Source organism: Halichondria panicea, chromosome 15 (assembly GCF_963675165.1).
Source record: "Halichondria panicea chromosome 15, odHalPani1.1, whole genome shotgun sequence".
NCBI classification, from domain to species: domain Eukaryota; kingdom Metazoa; phylum Porifera; class Demospongiae; order Suberitida; family Halichondriidae; genus Halichondria; species Halichondria panicea.
Window position 1 is genome coordinate 2,596,301 of NC_087391.1, and position 20,227 is coordinate 2,616,527.

At 40.6% G+C, this 20,227-nt stretch overlaps 3 protein-coding genes across 3 annotated transcripts; all 3 read left to right on the forward strand.

Annotated features, from left to right (window-relative positions):
• Positions 1–1,495: 1,495 nt before the first annotated feature.
• On the forward strand, positions 1,496–4,771 carry LOC135349005 (uncharacterized). Its single transcript, XM_064547448.1, has 11 exons — positions 1,496–1,631; positions 1,818–1,860; positions 2,249–2,313; positions 2,362–2,438; positions 2,604–2,660; positions 3,524–3,620; positions 3,671–3,725; positions 3,989–4,068; positions 4,133–4,210; positions 4,301–4,378; positions 4,434–4,771. Exons 1-11 carry the CDS (start codon positions 1,617–1,619, stop codon positions 4,629–4,631), a joined length of 843 nt encoding a protein of 280 aa, XP_064403518.1. The 5' UTR covers positions 1,496–1,616; the 3' UTR covers positions 4,632–4,771.
• Positions 4,772–7,566: 2,795 nt separating this feature from the next.
• LOC135349257 (apoptosis-resistant E3 ubiquitin protein ligase 1-like) lies at positions 7,567–17,521 on the forward strand. Its single transcript, XM_064547766.1, has 21 exons — positions 7,567–8,508; positions 10,101–10,221; positions 10,354–10,422; positions 10,606–10,794; positions 11,187–11,308; positions 11,627–11,864; positions 12,106–12,260; positions 12,570–12,650; positions 12,954–13,041; positions 13,155–13,273; positions 13,447–13,524; positions 13,723–13,849; positions 14,141–14,262; positions 14,368–14,443; positions 14,756–14,868; positions 15,597–15,770; positions 15,989–16,114; positions 16,279–16,408; positions 16,714–16,772; positions 16,826–17,088; positions 17,222–17,521. The coding sequence occupies exons 1-21, from the start codon at positions 7,567–7,569 to the stop codon at positions 17,322–17,324; spliced, it is 3,495 nt and encodes a 1,164-aa protein (XP_064403836.1). The 3' UTR covers positions 17,325–17,521.
• Positions 17,522–17,599: 78 nt separating this feature from the next.
• LOC135349006 (tetraspanin-33-like) lies at positions 17,600–19,491 on the forward strand. The gene is made up of 7 exons (XM_064547449.1): positions 17,600–17,739; positions 17,873–18,061; positions 18,291–18,368; positions 18,483–18,578; positions 18,737–18,853; positions 18,917–19,000; positions 19,202–19,491. Exons 1-7 carry the CDS (start codon positions 17,662–17,664, stop codon positions 19,277–19,279), a joined length of 720 nt encoding a protein of 239 aa, XP_064403519.1. The 5' UTR covers positions 17,600–17,661; the 3' UTR covers positions 19,280–19,491.
• Positions 19,492–20,227: the final 736 nt, after the last annotated feature.

Below are 20,227 nucleotides of genomic sequence, written 5' to 3' on the forward strand. Positions count from 1 at the left end.
TGCAGCTCACTTGGAAGTTTGGAGCAAATATAAAAAAAACCACTTGAGATAAGTGTAACAGTTTACATAAGTAAACCACAATACTATAGAGCAAGAGACAAAGTTTAAATTTTGGAATAGAAGATTCAGATCTTTATGTGGATATATAGATCTAGCTATACCTAGTACAGTATTCAGCATAAACTACTAGTTTGGGTAACCATGAAAAACTAATCCTTATCAAGAGGAGTTAAATGGCGTACTATGTCATTGTGGCAGAGAATTGGAGACTGGTTCAGCAGCAGGCTGTTTCTCAGTCAACAATTTTAAAAATAGCTAGACGAACAGGCAGTTTATGTCGTAATCAAGCTACTCGTACAGCTACTTATAGATAGAGATTTGGCAAGTTGTGGTTTAGCTGTAAATTGTTACACTTACCTCAAGTGGTTTTTTGCATTTTACAGTAATACTATTTGCCAAAACTTCACGTGAGCTTACGTGAGCTACAACAAATAGCGTGAAAAACTACAACAAGATCTGGTCTATTCCAAAATTTAAACTTTGTCTCTTGCTCTATAGTATTGTGATTTACTTATGTAAATTGTTACACTTATCTCAAGTGGTTTTTTTGCAATTTACTATTTGCCTTAAACTTCCAAGTGAGCTGCAAAGGGCAGTACTATAATTATGATATAGAATAAGGGATAGTCTGCTAATAAAGCACTTAACTTTTTACACCAGACAGAGTAACAATTAGAGGAATGCAACACATGCACCAGCCTGTCAGACATTGGAGCAATCTCTCCGTTGCTTTGTGTTAGCCCCACTTGTCTGGTTTAGGCAATCTTGGAAATAGCTCTTCGACAAGAAACTGGCCAAGTACAATGTAGCCTGTAGGCTCTGTCAAAATCTTTCTTCCTCCTAGAGCAGGTCCAATTCCAGCCATTTCAGTAACCTCCTTGTCACGCATGCATGCATGGGGCTCTCCGACAAAGTTCCTGTGCTTTTGGCTGGTAGACGACATACTAATTTATCTGTGTGCATGTGTGTGTGTGCGTGTACTACCAATACAGGTACTATAGGTAGTAGCACATAGACACATATCAGGATCTAAGAGTGCAAATCACATATGATACAACATGTGCCATTTTAGAACCTTGAAGGGCTGGCTAGATCTATAGGAATTATACTACTATATGATCTCAATTCAAGGGTCCACAGCTTAGTAGTAACAAGAGTTCATTATGAACTCTTGGTATAGTAACTAACAGGAGTGTATTCGCCAATCCTCTCATATAGCCACAGAGCACAAATGCAGGCTGGGGCAAGTAGTAGCTCACAAAAGGATTAGAATCTCAAGGATAGCTTCAGCTAGCTGCTTAGTTGGGCCAGAGGCTACCTGACAGGCTGCTGTTGAAAGTCATCATCGTTTTCATAGCTATGGTTTTGCAACTGAGCTCCTCCTTCTAGTGGGTGGATCTCAATAATTATGCACGGCTTTAAAAATGACGTCAGAAATGGCCTCATTCTGCTCTGCTCTGGCCGGTTGTTGGATGCATCATGATACACTAGCACTAGATCTAGTACTGTACTATGAATTGGACTCAATATGGATATGATGATTGATCAAGAATAAGATGGCTTCAAAAAATGTAAGTAGTCTACAAGGGTTGAACCAGTCACTCAGTGTGCTATGCTTTCAATGAAGTATAAATGTGCATGCTGTCCTGAAGAGTTATGTATCATGCATGTGTGTAATATTTAATATAGATCTATAGCACTAAGCTAGCTCTGATTATAGATCCACATGTATAGTTGTGACTCTTTCTGTCCTCCAGGCACAATCATATTCTGGTAGCTCAATTACAGAACTACCTTATCGTAAGTATAAATCAAGACAACTCTGTCTGCTATTCAGGCCACACCAAATTGATCTTATGATCTTATGTTTAACGGACTTTTAATCCCCAAAAACAGACCAGGATGCCGGTGGTAGGCAAAAAAAGAAAAACAATTGATGAATATCATTATAAAACCACAAACAGAGTCACAAGACACCACAAAAGTAACTTTAAATAGCAAAACATTACTACGTTTTCTAGATCACATGGCCATTCTGACCTCTAACCTGGACCACTAAATTCTTTGGGCATTCTGCAAAAAATAATATAACCCAGAAAATCCGTGAAACATAAGATTAATTTGGTGTGCATGGCTTCAATAGCAGACAGAGTCAATAGCTTATTGCTGTCTGTCAAATCCTACGTAGATCAAGATGGTTCTGTGGACTGGGATACACTAGGAAACATTATCACAGGGAATATGCTAGCTGAGGTTAGATAATCCACAACTGCAAATTAACCAGTATGCATTTTAATTCAGGTTGTTTATGCCTCGTACGTTGACAAAAAGCATGGTATACCGACCACCGAGTCTTTCACCGCTGACACAGACTGGGAGTGAGTAAATCATGCATATCCTTAGCATTACGTAATTATGTTAAGCAACTGTATAGCTATAGGCTCTTTACACGACACTGACTATGCAAAGAGCCTTGTTCCACAAAAGGAGTTCACATAAATAATTGTTGTTCCAGTAACATTGATCATTGTCTTCCATGGCAGATTTTCTTCTGAAGTGGACAATATTGTTGTTTTAAAGAAGAAATCAGAAAGAACATTGTAAGTAATCATGCATGCATGGTTTTCGATTTTCTTCAAGTCCTTGAGTAATTAGCCTCCTTCACCGTCCTTCATATATAGAAAAGAAGGCTTGCTATCGACTGCTTGCGCATGCGCACAATTATTGGATATTTTTCCTCGTCCTATAATACTGGATTCATCAGAGAAAATATCCTAAAAGTCTACACAGAGCTATATAGCTAGCTAGCTAGAGACAGAGCTGTGTAGGTTTGTTGTACAGCTATTTTCTTCTGATAGAATCAGTAGCAGTAGTATAGTAGACTTTCACCAAAGTTAGTGTTAAATGGGCGTGGCCTGTCCATATACATGTAGGCTCTTGTCAGCTTTCACTCTGTTCAGACAATCGTCATCCCCACACTGTTGCAGGTTGTGAGTCTTTTGTTAACATAGCAGGCTAAGGGTAGCTTCAATAGAACTTTCTATTTACTTCCTTCAATCCACTTCCGTTCGTTGTGATGTCATAGTTTTACTGAGCATATACGATGTTATCTAAAGCCCCTAGATACCAGGGGGATATTAGCGCATGCGCAAGCAGTCGATACCAGGCCCACTTCCCTGAGTGAAGTGCAGCCTGGAATCGAGGCTATGAGTTAATATGACATTGATTGGTCCCAGCAACATTTTATTGAGTACACAGGGGCAGATCCAGGAATTTTCCAATTGTTTTTTTAAAACCCATGTACCTATATTGATTGATGCATGCCATGTAACGTATACTGCTCTAAGCCACACCCAATTCCTTGGAAGGCGTATAAAGAATTATCCTACTTCACATGCCTTGGCAGTGGATCTGCTACTGGTATGTATTGAATATTAGTTTTTTCACTGCATGTACTACATAGTTGGCTGGGGCGAGGGGTCATAGAGATTCCAGTTAGAGTGGTTGCAGAGTATGTCAAGGATGTACGCTCTTCACGCATCTGGGACAAGCTGTTAGTGGTAAGGCGAGAGTGACTGGAATTTCTGTATCCTATCTTTTTATTGTCCAGGAGGCAAAGTATTTGAAGGTTTTGAAAGAAACAGAAACATGTACAGATTATATTGGTGAGTTCTTTTCAACTACTGCTAAACCGCACATGCATGAATTTACCTATAACATTAAAATGTTTTGCTGTTTGGATAAGTAGAGTGAAAACGGTAAAATGTTGGACCTTTTTTTAGGTAAAATTCAACGCTATGTGAAAGCAAAGAGGGGGTTTCCAAGACCCTAACCCAATAACAGTTAACTTTTTTTTTTAGTGTACTTATAACAAGATTGTAGATTGGTAATTATTGGTAGCTTTTGACTCAGACATATTAATGTGCAGGTTATCAGAGATGGGAAGATACAAATTGCTTTGTTACAACCAAGAGAGACATGCTCTACTTTGTACGATGTGCTTATCTGGTTAGCCCCAAGCTTATTGCAATAATTATTTGTACATTAATTTTAGATCAGAATTTTTTTCTAGGATGGAAAGTACGTACACACAGCTATCTCTGTAGAAGACCCTGAATATCCTGATAACCCGGATATCATTAGGGTGAATGTAAGTGCATGCATCAGCATGCAGTGTATAGATAGATGCAGAGTCAGTCTGAATGACTGCATGCGTTTAATTTCTTGTTCATGTATGCAGGCAAGAGCTGGCTGTGGTTTTGTTTTGGAACCATACCAAGGAGATGAATCACGAACACTATTCAATTATCTGGGAAATGTAAGAAATCTATCATGTAGAGATTGAGCATGCATTATTGTATATAATACCGCAGATTGACTTGAAAGGTGTCCCCATGTTCATAATGTCAAAGATTCTAAAAGCACACCCTGTATGTGCCATACAAGCTCTCAGAAAGCACTTCAACACGACACAGAGTCATCAATCACCATGGCTTTTCTCCAGTTTCAATTTCAGGCGGCGTTCTAGAGCACACAGCTTGTCAACAAGCATAAATATTCCCTTCCAGTAGCACATTTATTAAATGAAGACGACCGGAATTAAGGCATCGTAGATTTTATTTTTAATGGTGTTGTATATTGTTTGTATTTAGTGTTCTATGTTTTGTATACTCACGATTTGAACTCCTGATATACCATAGATATTAGATTATGATACTCAACTCGGGCGAGCTCAACCACAGATAAAGCGTCAAACTAGACTGAAAACTACTCCCCTTCTCTGGGGACTGGCAAGCTGTTGTGTTGAGAGCTGTCCCAGTGCGTGAAGAATGTTACGCTCCCACAAGAATGCAAACATCACAAATGTAATGTGCCACTGCCCACGCGATAACTACCATAATTATAGCGGGTATATTTCAAAGGTATAAAATGTTCGTGGTTTTTGCAGATTAGGCATGAACCGCAAACATTTATAACGGTGAATTTAATATCGCATGGATGCATGCATGCTGCAAAAAGGCACTATTCTACGAAAATGAAATCCGCGAAAACCTTTCTAAAGGCATTTCCACGAAAGTTTATACCCTCGAAATATACCCGCTATATACAGTATTACTGCACAAAATATTATCGGCCTCGAGTATAAGTACGTTACTGATGGTCTGTTCTCGAGGCTGAAGCAATATCACCCACGCATTACGCATTTTGTGGTTTGTTTTAATTACATTCCAACGGGAAAACTCTCAACACGGCAGCTTGACAGTCCCCAGAACCTAGTCAAGTGGAGTGGTTTCCAGTTTAGGGTCAAACATTGTTTTGCAAAAATGACCAGTTTAGTACATATTTATAACCGTAACAAAATTCTAGGCGGCAACTAACTACATGTAGTGTGTGGAAATCATCGTAGTCACAACTAGCCTCCTTTACTTTAAAGTGTGCATGGCCTGTGATCGAGGCTAAGTTATAACATGATGTACAGTACGTGCCTTTATTAGATAGTAAAAAATGGTAAATTTGCTCCTACTGGTATCCTAGGAATGGATCTAGCGTGGAATGTAAGCGGAAATAGTGCCCCACTACATTTACCACGTGTGAACTTTGAACCTTGGTTCACGTGCAAAGTCTTGTCGTTTTTGCAGATCTACAGGGATTTGAGGACTTCTTGCAACTGCAATGTCGAGAGCGGAAGTACCTGTCACGTGAACCTTGGTAACAAGATTGAATTTTGCCCCAGCCTGCCCGTAAGCTGTTGAAAGTGTATCACTAGTCTCAGTAAAATCAGTAAAAGTAAAATCTCAGTAAAATCTCTCTTAGGCTAGCTCCAGCTGGATACACAGTTTGTGTGACAGACTAATAGTAGTAGCTCACGATTGGGCTCAAGGATAGCTTTAGCTTAGTCTCGTGGACCAGCCGATATATTATCGTCTGGCAAATTACACATGAGCTAGCTACTTGTGCAGCGGTCTAAGTGGCTGTTTGCATTGCATATTGATAAGTGGTTAGTGGGTGGAGGACGGATGTGTGAAACCACATAATTAGATTTGCCAAATCTATTTTACCAGTGCAGCTGTGCGGTTTCACAACTTACTACAAACACTATCAGCCACTTAGAGCGCCACTAGTCTGGGGGCCAGACCTCTTTCTCAGAGGGGGGAGGGGCAAGAGAGAAAGAGTAATCCTAGCTCTCTTGATTTTGCCCCCGAGCTATTAGGTCTGGCCCCCAGACTAGAGCGCCACGATATTTGTGGCGCGGTCAACACAACTCTGTACGGTGAAATTGGCCAGACCCTCTTTCAGGGTCTGGGTCCGCGAGACTAGCTTTAGCTGTGGTGCAAAGGCTTGCAGATAATTATATGCAGAGCAAAGCCTCCTGTATAGGTCGATTTTTTCCCGGCCTAAAGGCTTTATTGGAGAAAAATTGGTTTGAAATGAGCCATAATTACGTATAGGATATACACCTAAGAGGAGGATATATAGGGTGCATATCCTCCGAGTAGGTGTGGCATATCTGACTTATACCACGTGACCGCAGCACTATAAAAGGACCTCCCCCTAGCAACAATTCAATCACAATGCAGATTGCAAAAAAGAACAAGACTATGCCGGATTTTGCAGCCGTCAAAGAGCTAGTTGAGCAACATGTTGACTCCTACAGATGCTCAAGAGCTTCCTTGGTCCAAGCGTTGACCATTCGACGTCCCTTACTGGAGTTGCAAGCTCTTCTTGGATAAAATGTAGACTAAACCGCGCCCATGGACCCATGGAAGCTTAGCCATCTTGTTGGAGAGCACCTTCCGTGTTTCTGCCGTCGCTTTGAGTCTTAGTATCGTCAAGTATGGCTCTTTTCTCTTTGCTTACTTTCTTGAACAAATGAAAAAACTAAAAAACAACTTGAAAAACTGTGCATGCCTGGGGCTGTACAGGGGCGGATCCAGGGGTGATTTTGAGGGGCTGAAGCCCCCCCCTTTTGAAAAAACTACCATGTGTTGTAGTCTGACTCTACAACAATTTTGCCACCAATTATGCATCTGTAGACTCACTTGAAATCACTTGAGAGATGCTAGACAACAGCTACTAGGAGTATAAAGGATCTAGGGTAGCTAGCTGGACGTACCTAGCTAGCTAGCTAGCTGTACGTACGTACGTACGTACATCTGATCAGTACAGTATCACCATAGTATTAAAAGTAAGTGCAGAGGTCAACGTATTCTACTCATTAATAGAAAAGTTCAAAGGTCAAATCTTGCAAAAAATTCGCCTCCGGCGAGGCTGCCCTGGGCGGCTTCGCCCCTTTCTAGCTAGCCCCCCCCTTTTGTTTTTCCTGGATCCGCCCCTGCTGTATGCTAATATTCTATATATCCTACAGCTGTTGACCAATGAGATCAATTTGTGGTGACGTAAGTGTGGTATAAGTAATGTTCACGTGACAGGTACTTCCGCTCTCGACATTACAGTTGCAAGAACTCCTCAAATCCCTGACCCTGTACATGTACAAAGATTTTAAACATGGAAGAAAAGTATCCTATTCATTTTGCTTGTAAGAATGGTCACTATAAGTCTGTGGAAACTCTCCTAAACGATGGATATGATGTGAACAGCATAGACTCTGATGGAAGAACCCCTCTCATATGGGCATGCTTGAATGGCCACACAGATATTGTGAGACTTTTACTGGCTAGAGAAGCTGCTGTCAACGAACAAGGTAAAGATGGGTGGTCTGCGCTTATGCTAGCAAGTAGATATGGACATATCATTAGCGTTGAATTGTTGATAGAAAAAGGAGCACGAGTGAACTTGCAGAAGAATGATGGGTTGTCTGCTCTGATGGTAGCAAGTCGAAATGGATATAGCAATGTTGTAAAAGTATTGATAAAAAAAGGAGCAGAAGTGAACATGCAAAATAACGATGGGAGTTCTGCTCTAATAATAGCAAGTCGAAACGGGCATAGCGACATCGTCAACATATTGGTAGAAGAAGGAGCACAAGTGAACAAGCAGAAGAATGATGGGTGGTCTGCTCTGATGGCAGCAAGTCGAAGTGGACATGGCGTTGTTGTCGAAATATTGATCCAAAAAGGAGCAGAAGTGAACATGCAAAATAATGATGGGTGGTCTGCCTTGATGACAGCAAGTCGAAGTGGACATGGCGTTGTTGTCGAAATATTGATCCAAAAAGGAGCCGAAGTGAACATGCAAAATAATGATGGGTGGTCTGCCTTGATGACAGCAAGTCGAAGTGGACATAGCATTGTCGTCAAAATATTGATAGAAAAAGGAGCAAAATTGAACATACAAAATAATGATGGGTGGTCTGCCTTGATGACAGCTAGTCAAGATGGACGTTACAATGTCGTCAAAATATTGATAGAAAAAGGAGCACAGCTAAACATGCACAAAAAAGATGGGCGCTCTGCTCTGATGCTAGCATGTCATAATAATAAAAAAAAAGTAGCTCAAATACTGCTTGACCATCATGCTGATACAAGTATCCAAGATACAGTCGGTAAAACTGCACTTACGTGTGCATTTGACAAACAGCATACTGAAATAGTTAAATTGTTGGAATCGTACGAAGACACCAGTGCAGGTCGATGTTCCTCACATAAACCTCCAGTGAAACCAGCAAAAAGTGAGTTAAAAAGGCCATGCAATTTGTATATAGTTTTCATTATGTACAAATGCATGCGATATGAGTTTCACGAACACAGCGTATTATTGGAGGGGAAACGCCTAATTCCGTGGCCCTAGACTACCGTATAGCGTGAAATTTTCGAGGCACTTATATTTCGTGGAATGGCTGCTTACTGGAATCCACGCCTTTAATCTTTGCATGTTGTAGCAGATAATTCTAATTAAAGAACACTTTTCGTGGATTTAATTTTTCGTGAAGGATTACTAACCCACGAAATCAGCGAAAATTAAGCCCCTCGGAAATTTCGCGCTACATGTGTAACGGTATAATATAAGAAAAAGACTCAAGTGATCAGGTACCCTCATTGTGCAAAAGGACTTAGTTTGCAACCCGATCAGAAGCTTAGAAACTGCCACTGCTTTAGCTAGCTTTTGTTCGTTTTAGAGTGGAAGTATTGACATTACTACATAAGTACAATGTATATAAATGTCAACGACTGTAGATTGGTTCCTTTCCTGGGTACGCCATTGGATACAAGAACATAATTATGTTCAGTACTGCTAGTCTTGCAAGCGCGGTGTACTATTAGAGAAAGAAAATCTTGTCACTTACTGCAGTGATTCTGTGGTATTCGCAATTGAACCCAAAGTCACAATCAAAACAGTCACAATCAAAACACGCAGCTGTTTGTACTTGATCTATAAATTATATGTGGGGGTGTGCGGGTAAAATCTGAGGACGCCTAGTTTCAATCTGCAATTTTCTTCTTTCTTGAGGTCCTGAACAACAATAGATGCATGTAAATAAGTCTTTTCTTCTCAGTGAGTTTATATGGATAAGCTAACTTTGATGTAATATTCATTATAGAAACTACTATAACACTAGAGCGAAAGCATAACATGGCGAGAGGCATTAGCAAGCGCACACTTGCAACACTCGTTATAGTGGTGTTAACACCCACTGTAACACTTTTAAATTGTGGTATAATTATAGTTGACAGCAGCAAATTTGATGCGAGCAGACCTGTAAAACTATGATCAGGTCATTATAATATGGAAGAGTAGCTACCCTCAAAAGAATTATTTGTGTACCTAAACTGATAAGAGTACCCCCAAGTGATAGTCTACACTAAAAAGTGTACCCCTGAATGTTTATTTTCTATACCAGTTAACAAAAAGAGTACCCCCTAGATACAAATACGTATATACTCTAATTTTGGCACTAATATTGCGCCATAGAAAATGTCGAGCAATAGATACATGTATGGGATTCTGCAATGTTGGAGTTTCTGTCAATTAGGTGTATAGTTGATTTAGTGAGTTGTCATGTAGTATGGCTGAAATTGAAATTGAAAGCCACAACTTAAATTGTGCTAGATAGTATTATGGTCATGTATTCCTCTGTTCAGAATGTAGAGGGACGCTTATCTGCTTCCGAAGGTAGCAAGTTCAAAGCTGTACTCGAGAGTTTCACAAAGAGTGAGTGTCTGGAGCAAAAGTTAGTTGTGGACACTGGATGGAAATTAGGAGGTACGTTTGTGCTACATTGTATGTGAGACACGTTCTAGCCATATTTAGTCAACGGCTGGTTGTGCTATTTTTTGCTCTTGTTTCACAACCATTGAAGTTTAGATGTTTCCTGTTTCCCATGCACTTCCATAGATACGCTGTGGCTGGTGTTCAAGGTGGTGGTAGCTCTGGCAGTGTGTGGCCTCATCAGTGCTGTGACATGTGAGTCCACGCCACATGGAACACTATAGTGTTTGATCAGAGTGATTTATCAGCTTCTTTCAATAGAAGAATTCATTTAGCAAGAATAGCTTTTACTATTATAGTACCTGTATGTATCTGTAGAGTGATGCAAGTACTTAGCTTGGACGTGCCTAATAGTTTCCTAACTATTTGCTGCTGCAGTTTATTTTGTTGTGAAGGTCACGGTAGAGGCCATTGCTGAGACAATTGGTAAAGCAATCGGTGCTGTGATTGTAGGTGTTGTAGGCGCTGTCATTGCTGGCATTGCGTCTGCCATTACTGGACAAAGGGTGGCTGCGCCTCGACACAACACTCAGACACGCAGTCAGAGGAGGCCGAATACTACTAACAGTGAGTAGTAGCTATTAGTAAGTACAAATAATACCTACACGTATAATAAACCGTAAATAGGTGCTTATTTGTAGTACCTACATGACTTTGTACAATCAAGGGCATGCAACGAAAATCTATCGTATTATAAATGGGCGGAGGTTTATGTCTGAAGAATTTATTGCACGTGCACTTTATACTCTAGACTAGCCTTGTTTTTACTCTATTCCCTGGTGGGCGGTTGGGCTAAATATAGCATATCCTGCTGACTCAATAATACGACGCATACACAGTATACATTGTGGGTTGCATGCCCTCTTCTTTTCATACGCCCTTGGTACAATTAAATGCGTTCATGTGTGACTTGCTAAAACAAATGTATGGAACACTAGCTATCTATAATCTCAATGCAGCCTTTAGTCTTGGTTTGTACGATCGTATTCGTGGGTCGTACCTTGACCATGCCCAATGTCATGTGGAGTGGAACCACAAGGACGACGACACGGTGGGCGGGTCCTCTGTTACCACTATTAAGGTGAGCTCATAATATACAATTATGTTGAGTTCATGTTTTGTAAAGAGGGAATGGTTGTTTTCTAGACGTTTATAGCAGTAGAGCATCATTTATTGTAAGGAATTGCTTCATGCTGCACCAGACAATCCTCTAACTCACTAGAGGTACCATCATCAGAGTAACTACTCCGTCTCTTGTGCTTGTGCCTGCTCTTGCTCCTGGAAGTAATTGCAGAGTGGCACACGCTTTTCTCTCTTGAGTACACTTCACCTCCTTACCCACCCACCCCCCCCCCACACACACACACACACACACACACACACACACACACACACACAGCTAATATGCAAGAACTCATCCCCGTACTTGTTCCAGACATCAGATAACTTCCAGTGTACAGTTACCCACACATCCAGCAGCATTGTGGTGCCGCATGTGGTGGAGCCCACCCCCCTCACAGATCAGAGCACACTCAAGGTCTCCTTCATTACTCGTACCTCAGGGAGATACTCAATAGAGGTGAAGATCAATGGGAAGAATGTCGGAGCAAGTCCTTATAGCAGGAACTATACACCAGGCAAGCTATATTCTCTAACTTATCTGTGCCTAACCTGTGGTATTGACTTACATGATCGTACATATACAAGTTGTTTTTAGGTTCAGTATACGTGCAACAGCTTGATAGACTTAGTCTATGCATAATGAGTGTGTTGGAAAATACTTTCAATATGCTGCGTTCACATTAATCGTTACCTAACATGTACAAAACAAATGATGTGCTGGAGCTGATATTTTATTTAACCCATTGCATACAACAGGTCCAGTGGATGCCAGTAAGACAGTGTTCATTGACCAGACGGCTGTGGTGGTAGTCACTAAGGGGATATACAGTGCCATGAGTGTTATTCCCAGAGACTCTTTCGGAAATACGGCAGCCATTTCCCAGGAAGAGCTCACTGTGGAAATTAGGAAAGTATGTACATATTATCCTGAATGTTAGATAGGAATATACCAAAATGTTTTTTACTTATTTTATGCATGATTGAATGTGTAGAACACCCAAATTGTTCGCTGTGGTAGTAACGGTGACATTTTCGTATCCACAATACCCAATGCATTGCAGCTTTCTTTTCTGGACTATTGCAAGATAATAAATGTGTGTTGTGTTTGTATGTATAGGTGTATTACTCTTATCTACTCTCGGTGTATTCTAATGTACATACGGTATGCTTTGAGTTAAAGCTGACTTACATGTATTACTTCCCACTGCATTGACGTACAGAACAGTGCCAGTGGTCCTCCAGTGAACCCTGAGTGTGTGGTGGAACGAGAACGGCAAAACAGATACGAGTTACTGCTCAAGGTAAAGCATCACTAATCTTATCTTCATTCTCCCGTCGCCTTCTTAAGCCATTTGTACCATGCCCTAGTGTAGATAGCTATGTCCATGGCGTTTATAAAAAAAATAACATGTATATCCATTCTTCACTGGTGATGCTTACTCTAACAAGTTTAAAACATGTTGATTAAAAATAGGGGAAAGTAGGGTTGGCTACACAAACAAGATGGGTTGGTGTTAGTTGTTTCATGGTTGATATGTGTCCACCATTATTAGACTATAAGGTAATGATACACATACTGCATATATTCCTTTCTGCATTGGCAGGTGGACGAGGAGGGCTACTTTGTGAGCTGTGTCAAATACGGGGGGAAAATAATAGGACCACCTAGCTTCTCCATAATCTCTCTATCAGGTACAACCTAATAAGCTTGTCTCTCACAATTAAATCACTGACATTTGACCAGTTTTACGTGTCTCTGTCTCAGTATGTTACTATCTGATATTCTTTCTCACACACCCTCACAGACAATGACAGTCAAGTGGTGGAAAAGAACGTACATAAAAAGAATCTCAACGTGTGGTACGAGGCTACACTCACTTCTAAAGGGAAGACCAAGACCGTCTACTGTTACATCTCCCCCAGGGTATACAGCTGTTACCACTTGTTACGTTTTATATTAGTGCATGTGGCAGAAATCTCACTCACTTTGTTTGTTTGGTTCACGTGTATTATGGAATAAAAATGATAATTCCGATATGTCTATATATACATTGTGCAAATCAAATACTGTGTTCATTCCTACTGACCTCCATGCAGCAACTGCAAGTGCGGGAGTACTTCATGAAGATTATTCCCACCAGAGTGTTCATCTGCAAAGTCTGTCCGTCTACCAGAGTAAGTCATTGCATGCACTGGACTTCGGGAAACCCTGGAATTCTAATGCTGATATTAATTTTTGTAACTGGCCCTGCACACATCATCATACCAAACTGCACTGTATCCCATAAGTTTGCAATTGTTACAAGTCAGTTTAAGAGCTCCTACATCAGCTCTGTTCCTCTCCTTCTCCACCCCCTATTCTCCTCTCTGTAGATCAAGCTCCACCCCGAGGCTGGCTGTTTCACCATTGACGATTCATACCAAGAGCCAGTCACTCTCACCTCTCCCAGCAGGAATGTCCTTGCTGCAACCTTCTACAAATTTGTGCTCAAGAACATCGGTACGCAAGGATTATTTTAGCGTTCAAATAGTGTGTAACGGTTGCTCATAGCTACATGTAGCTAGATCAACTGCCTGCAGTAAAAAGGTAGCCTGATAACACAGGTTGAAGTACAAGTACATGTATAAACGAGACGGAGACAGGACCGTCTTTTCTGTATGAGTCACATACGCGATATTTAAGTGACAACATTTTATTGTATCATGTGTAGATGAGATTCGTAGCTCTTAATTAATTACCAATTAATTGCTCCATTCTATACGTACTTTTATGTACATGTTCTTTGTACAGGTGGCTCTGAGAAGTTTCAGGACAAGCAAGCTTTTTTCTACACAGAGCTAAAGAAGTGCCATAGTAAATGTAGCAGGAGTGATCTGAAGGTTGTTGTCTCACGCTTTGACCTCCTAGAGAGTGTGAGTACGCACACGCACACACTCTAGATTATCCCTGTCGATACAAAGAGGGAAACTTGGGCATTTACTAGACACATACATTGTATGTGTCCATCCCCTATGCAGGCCCGTAAGGCAACTAAGAAGTTTGGAGTGTCTGACTGGTGTCGTAAGTTTGTGATAGAGTTCCAGGGAGAAGAAGGTGAGTAATCAGGGTGTCATACAGGGTTTTTAAGTAGAGGGGGGAAATAAGAAAAGTAACCAGAAAATGTTGCTAAAAAAAGGGTCAATTATTAGTATGATAGACACTCAGTCGCAAATTTTAGGGGGGATTCCCCCCTCCCCTGTATGACACTCTGACAATTCAAACAATACCAGATTGAGAGTGTGACGAAGTGGACATCACATGTATATGAATTCATGAAATAAATTGCTATTGGTGTGCTACACTCTTGCTAAAAACATTTTCTACTGTTTTCGTTGGCAATGTGGACACACATTCTTTTGTCTCTAGGGCTTGATTGGGGTGGGGTGAGCAGAGAGTTTTTCCATGTTTTGTCTGTGGAGTGCTTTGATGTCTCCAACAATATGTTCACCAGCTTCAACAAGGAAAATATGCAGGCTCTGGTTAGTATGTGCCATGCATGAGACTTCGACACATCGTAACGTATGTTGCACTCATACGAGTGTAATTATGCATGTGACTATTTACCTGTCAGTATTTTTTGTGGCTCAGAGGTTTAACAAGCACGTTGCCTTTAACCTATCATGCCGTTAATGTCTCTTATTATACCTCGGCACACCGAGGTGTGTCTGTGTGTGTGGCTATGTATTACTGATGTACCTGTAACTGCTCTACTGTTACAATGCGCAGGTGCAAGTGATAGCTTCTATAGGCTTCCAGCCACTTTTTCTTGGATTTTAACTCGTATATTTAAGTTTAGTTCTCAAGTTATTGCTTACTTGGAGGCCAGACTCTTGCGTAGCGAAATCTGTAGCTATTCTAGTTGTCTCTGCAGTAGAGCGCTTAGTTGCCCGAGTTATAAAATAGCTACAAAAGTTCCACTGCCAACATTGATGAGCAGCCATTGCATCAATGCTGCACATGCCCAACTTAGTATACCACGTCTTGTTGTTTTGAACTTCAAACTTTTAGCATCCTTCATCATTCGCGGCGTGCAAACTTGAATTATTCATGCAGCTTCCACTGAGGCATCAGCACCCGTGGTGTTTTTGATACAGTGTCACTGATAGATGTTATGATGTAGGAGTCATTATTTCTTGATTGTATTGGTGGCTCTGTTGCAAATGTCCCAATCAGCTCAAGTATGATGCCCCTCTGTTTGCCTCTCCAGGTGCACCCTAACCCTAACAGACCAGAGCACCTGCAGCTAAAGTACTTTGAGTTTGCCGGGAGATTAGTGGGAAAGAGTCTGTATGAGAGTGCCTGTGGCAACCCACTCATGGTCAAGGCCAGGTTCACGCGGTCTTTTCTGGCACAGATTATAGGACTCAGAATAAATTATAAGGTAAGGGATATGGCTCGACTTGTTAGCAGTTATTTGTATGTTCAAGAATGGCTATAGTGTAATCATTGCATAACCTATGGAGAGTGGTAATGTTGGTTGTTCTGCTTTAACTCTCAGTCAGTGCAGAGTAGGATGTCATATGACATGCATGTAACTGTACAAGCACATGCAGCCCATTACTGTATACATGTGACAAACCATGTATTTTGCTGACACAGTATTTTTCAACGGACGACCCTGATCTGTACATAACCAAGATTCAGTACATACGAGAGAATGACGTCACTGATCTAGGTGTGGTTTTTGCTGAGGAGGAGTTCGACAAGGATGGCCGGAATCCGCAGGTGATTGTGGTACAGACTGTGTCAGTGCTGGAATTCATTTTGCACTATTTATATTTGCTATTCTACTTAGGGTACATGTAGCCACTGATTTGTATTTGGGTTACATACTTTTTGTGGGAGGTATACATGTAGTAGACAGTAGTAACATGGTTGTGTTTGTTCAGGTTGTCCCATTGAAGGAGAATGGAGCTGAGCTAGATGTCACAGAAGAGAATAAGATGGAGTACCTAGACTTACTGGCACAGCACAGACTGGCCAGGAGTGTCAAAGAGGAAATAGATGCTTTCTTAAAAGGTATTGTGGCCCAACCAACTCAATTTCACATTGTCATCACATTAGCAAGGTGTCATACAGAATTTTGAAGTATAGGGGAAATAAGCACTGGAAAATTATGTGGTCTTAGGTGAATCTGGTGGGTTTTGGGATTGACTTAATTTGTATATTGTCAGTCATACAACTAGTACTTGGTTGCAACTTTTAGGGGGGGGTACCCCCCTCCTGTATGTATGACACCCTGATCAGATCATGCTGAGTTGGTCCAACTGCTGTATACATGTGTGCTATGCTTACACCAGCTTCATTATAATTATCTGTAACAGGTTTAAATGAGATTGTGCCAGACAATTTGCTCAGTATATTTGATGAAAATGAGCTAGAGGTAAGAATTATCTTAACCTGCTATGATTACTTAGCCATGCCATGTCCTCACAGCTGCTTATTTGTGGAATGGGTAGAGTGAGTTTTGACGACCTGAAACGACATGCACACATCAGCGGGTCCAATACTCGATTCCGAATCATCTTGTCTTGGTTTTGGACAATCGTGAGCAGCTTCACACAAGAGGAGATGGCCAAGTTGATTCAGTTTGTCACTGGCTGCTCACAACTCCCTCCTGGTGGATTCACTGAACTAAACCCCAAGTTTCAGATCACATTTGCTCCGACTAGAGGCAGATTACCAACTGCCCATACATGGTGAGTGCAAACCATTTCCAGCAGATCATTATACGTACTTGTTATGAGATGTGTTCGCACCTTGTACCAAATTGATCATTTACAATGAGTCATCAGCCTAATTATTATATACATCACTATTCGTTGCCTCTAGTTTCAACCAGCTGTGCCTCCCTGACTACGACTCATGTGAGCAGTTCCAGACCTCCCTGATGATGGCTCTTAATGAAGGAACTGAAGGATTTGGACTCGTCTAACATGCAATATAAAATACTGTATGTTAGCACTTATCAGCTTTTAAAAAAGACTGTTTTTATGTCACAATAATCATGTGAGAGTTGCTTAAAGCTGAAAGCTGAGTTAATTTATTCTTACTCTTTGCACTGTGTTGGCAAATCATAAATTATCTCTTCCTTTCTGACTGTAAATAATAACATTGTTCTTTTTTTACAGACCTTTTGTTTGTTTTCCTCTGAGCCACAAGCAAACTTGCTTAGTTTCAGTTCTCTTATATTAAGCTAAATGTACGTAACATTATTGGAGCATAATAGTTAGAGTTAGATCAAGTTATACTATAGATCTAGTTGTGAATAGATGGCTCGCATTGTAAAGCTCAGTTTATGTGGGCAGCTGCTGAGAGTGAGCCTCATAGCTTTCAACGTGATACTGGGGGTATGTGAGTTCACTAAGTAATACTTGAATATTACAAAGCTTCTACTTTAGAACGAAAGTTCATGGATTGTATAATCATGTTTATATACTTTAAAGATGTTCAGATTACGAAAGTTGGACACATTGTGTATAGGTACTGGGTATGGCCCTTGTCATAGTGGGAAGCATCATGGTTGCCACGGGTAACTTGCTGGAGTTTCTGACTGGGAGTGTGATAGTGGGTGGTGCAACCCTCATCATATTGGCTGGACTAGTAACTTTCATCATCTCTGCCAGTGGGTTAGTGGGTGCCATTCTGCTCTCAAAAACACTGCTTGGTTTCGTGAGTTATTTCATTAGCTAAATTGCATGGGTATATAATTATGCAGTAGAACTCCAGATAGCTCGATCCTCCTAAACAACGTATCCTATAGTCTCGAATGAACAAACAGTTCATGTATGTACAAAACAAATGTTCAACAAGCATAAAAATGATATTATGGGCAAACTTTGTTCCCACGATTCCATTAACATAAAATAATGCTGTTAATTGATTTTCTATGTCCATGCAGTATTTAATAGCTGTTACTCTGGTAATGATGTTAGAGCTGATCACTGGGATTTTGGGTCTCGTCCACAAAGACAAGATTGTGAGTACATGGTCAGGTTTAAAACACAGGACTGGTGCATGCATGTAACCTCAGCTCCAACCACGAAAACCACGAATATTTTGCCCCCATGTACAACTGCTAACTTTACTGCAGGAAGGAACAGTTACTCAGTTAGCACATCGAGCCATTGAGGACTATAGACTCAACAAAACTGATACAATCAATGCAGTGGATTTAATACAGGCCCAGGTAATACAGTATTTTCTTAACGGGCAAGATTAAGCGAGTGTCTATACGTACTCAGTACTAGTGCCTTAATGCCATGCATGCACTCTGCACATGCATGCACTGTAATGCAACATCAGCCATATCACCATTATAATGTGATGTAATATACCGTCTATCAGTTTTCTTGCTGTGGGTGGAACTCATCATTGGACTGGGGCAATTCCTCTGTACCAGCCAGTTGTCAATGCACAACGGCAGATCTATTCTGTGACAAAGATACACTTTTATGGGCGGATGTGAGTAATTGGCAAAGAGTAACAGAGTTTCAATTTCAAAACCGGTTTTTCCTGTCACTATAGGGCTGCAAAGACGGCGTGGTTGAGTTCGCTAAAGAGGGTGTTTTCATACTAGCATTAGTTGGCCTTCTATTTGGTGCTGTGCAGGTGAGCAAGGGTCAATATCATGTATTGTTATAATTATAATTATAGGCATAAATTTAATTCTCCCTATATAATACATGTAGTAATTATAGGTCAAGGTTAAGCTTTCAATAATAATTATGGTAGTGGACATGGAGATGACTGTCGAACACATTCTTAGTACTTGTACATATTACATCCGTGAAGGTCACATATTTCATACAGGGTTTGTCATTGCTAATGATGGGTGGTCTCTGTGTATCAATCAAAAAAAGTACAGAGACTTACTACAGAGTCACATGACAAAACTCGATCAACGATTTTGTAACTATTTTTCAAGAAGGGTAATAATATCTATTGTTCACTTTGACCTGTATACTTAATAGGAACTTTTTGCATGCTCACTTGAAATCAGGTTATCAGTGTAATTCTTTGTCTGTCGTATTTTTGTACTTTGTTGTCTTAGGATAACTTCAGTTACAGCAAGAGTACTGTACATAGAAAAATGATTAAGCATTTGAACTGAACTGCGCAGTCAATCATACAGAACAAAAACAAAAATCAGGGCTGTAGTTGCGGAAGTTACGACCATTTATCCCTTCACAACAGCAATATGATATAATGGTCTGATGCTATCAGTTATACTTAAGAGCTAATGGAATAGCCAGTGCATCAAACATTGCCATGGTGAAGTAGATAAACTCCGAGGGGAGGTTGGTAGCTTGTTGTGTCAATGGGTAGAACAAAGCCATAGTACACTGGATAGTGAAATGACAGACTGGAGTGAGGCTACCACTGAGAATGCACACCCGTGGCAGTATACGTTAAAAAATAACCTCGTAATGTATGGATTCCAGTGCTTGGAGTATTCCAATAACAGTATAGATCGAAGGGGGGTGCTTTTAGGAAGAACACAACACTGCAATTTCCTTCCGAATTGAATATTGGAAAGTTAAGTACAAAAACCACAGCCAAAGTGTCCATGCCAAGTAGAGTCTACTTGGGTTAAATCTCGTAGAGCTAATTGAGCTCCATTTGTTGTCAACAACTCTCTTAGGAGAGCAGGTAAGCAACGTATAAGCTACTTCTAAACCCACCAGATCGAGGTAAGAAGTTGCAGTGATTTTGATTCAGCAAATAGCCACTTAAAAATTGTCCCAATGCCACCTATGGCCAGTATGCCTTCAATTATTCCAATCCTAAAATTAATGTTCGGTGATCTGATTATTATCTGCAATGTAAGAACAATCT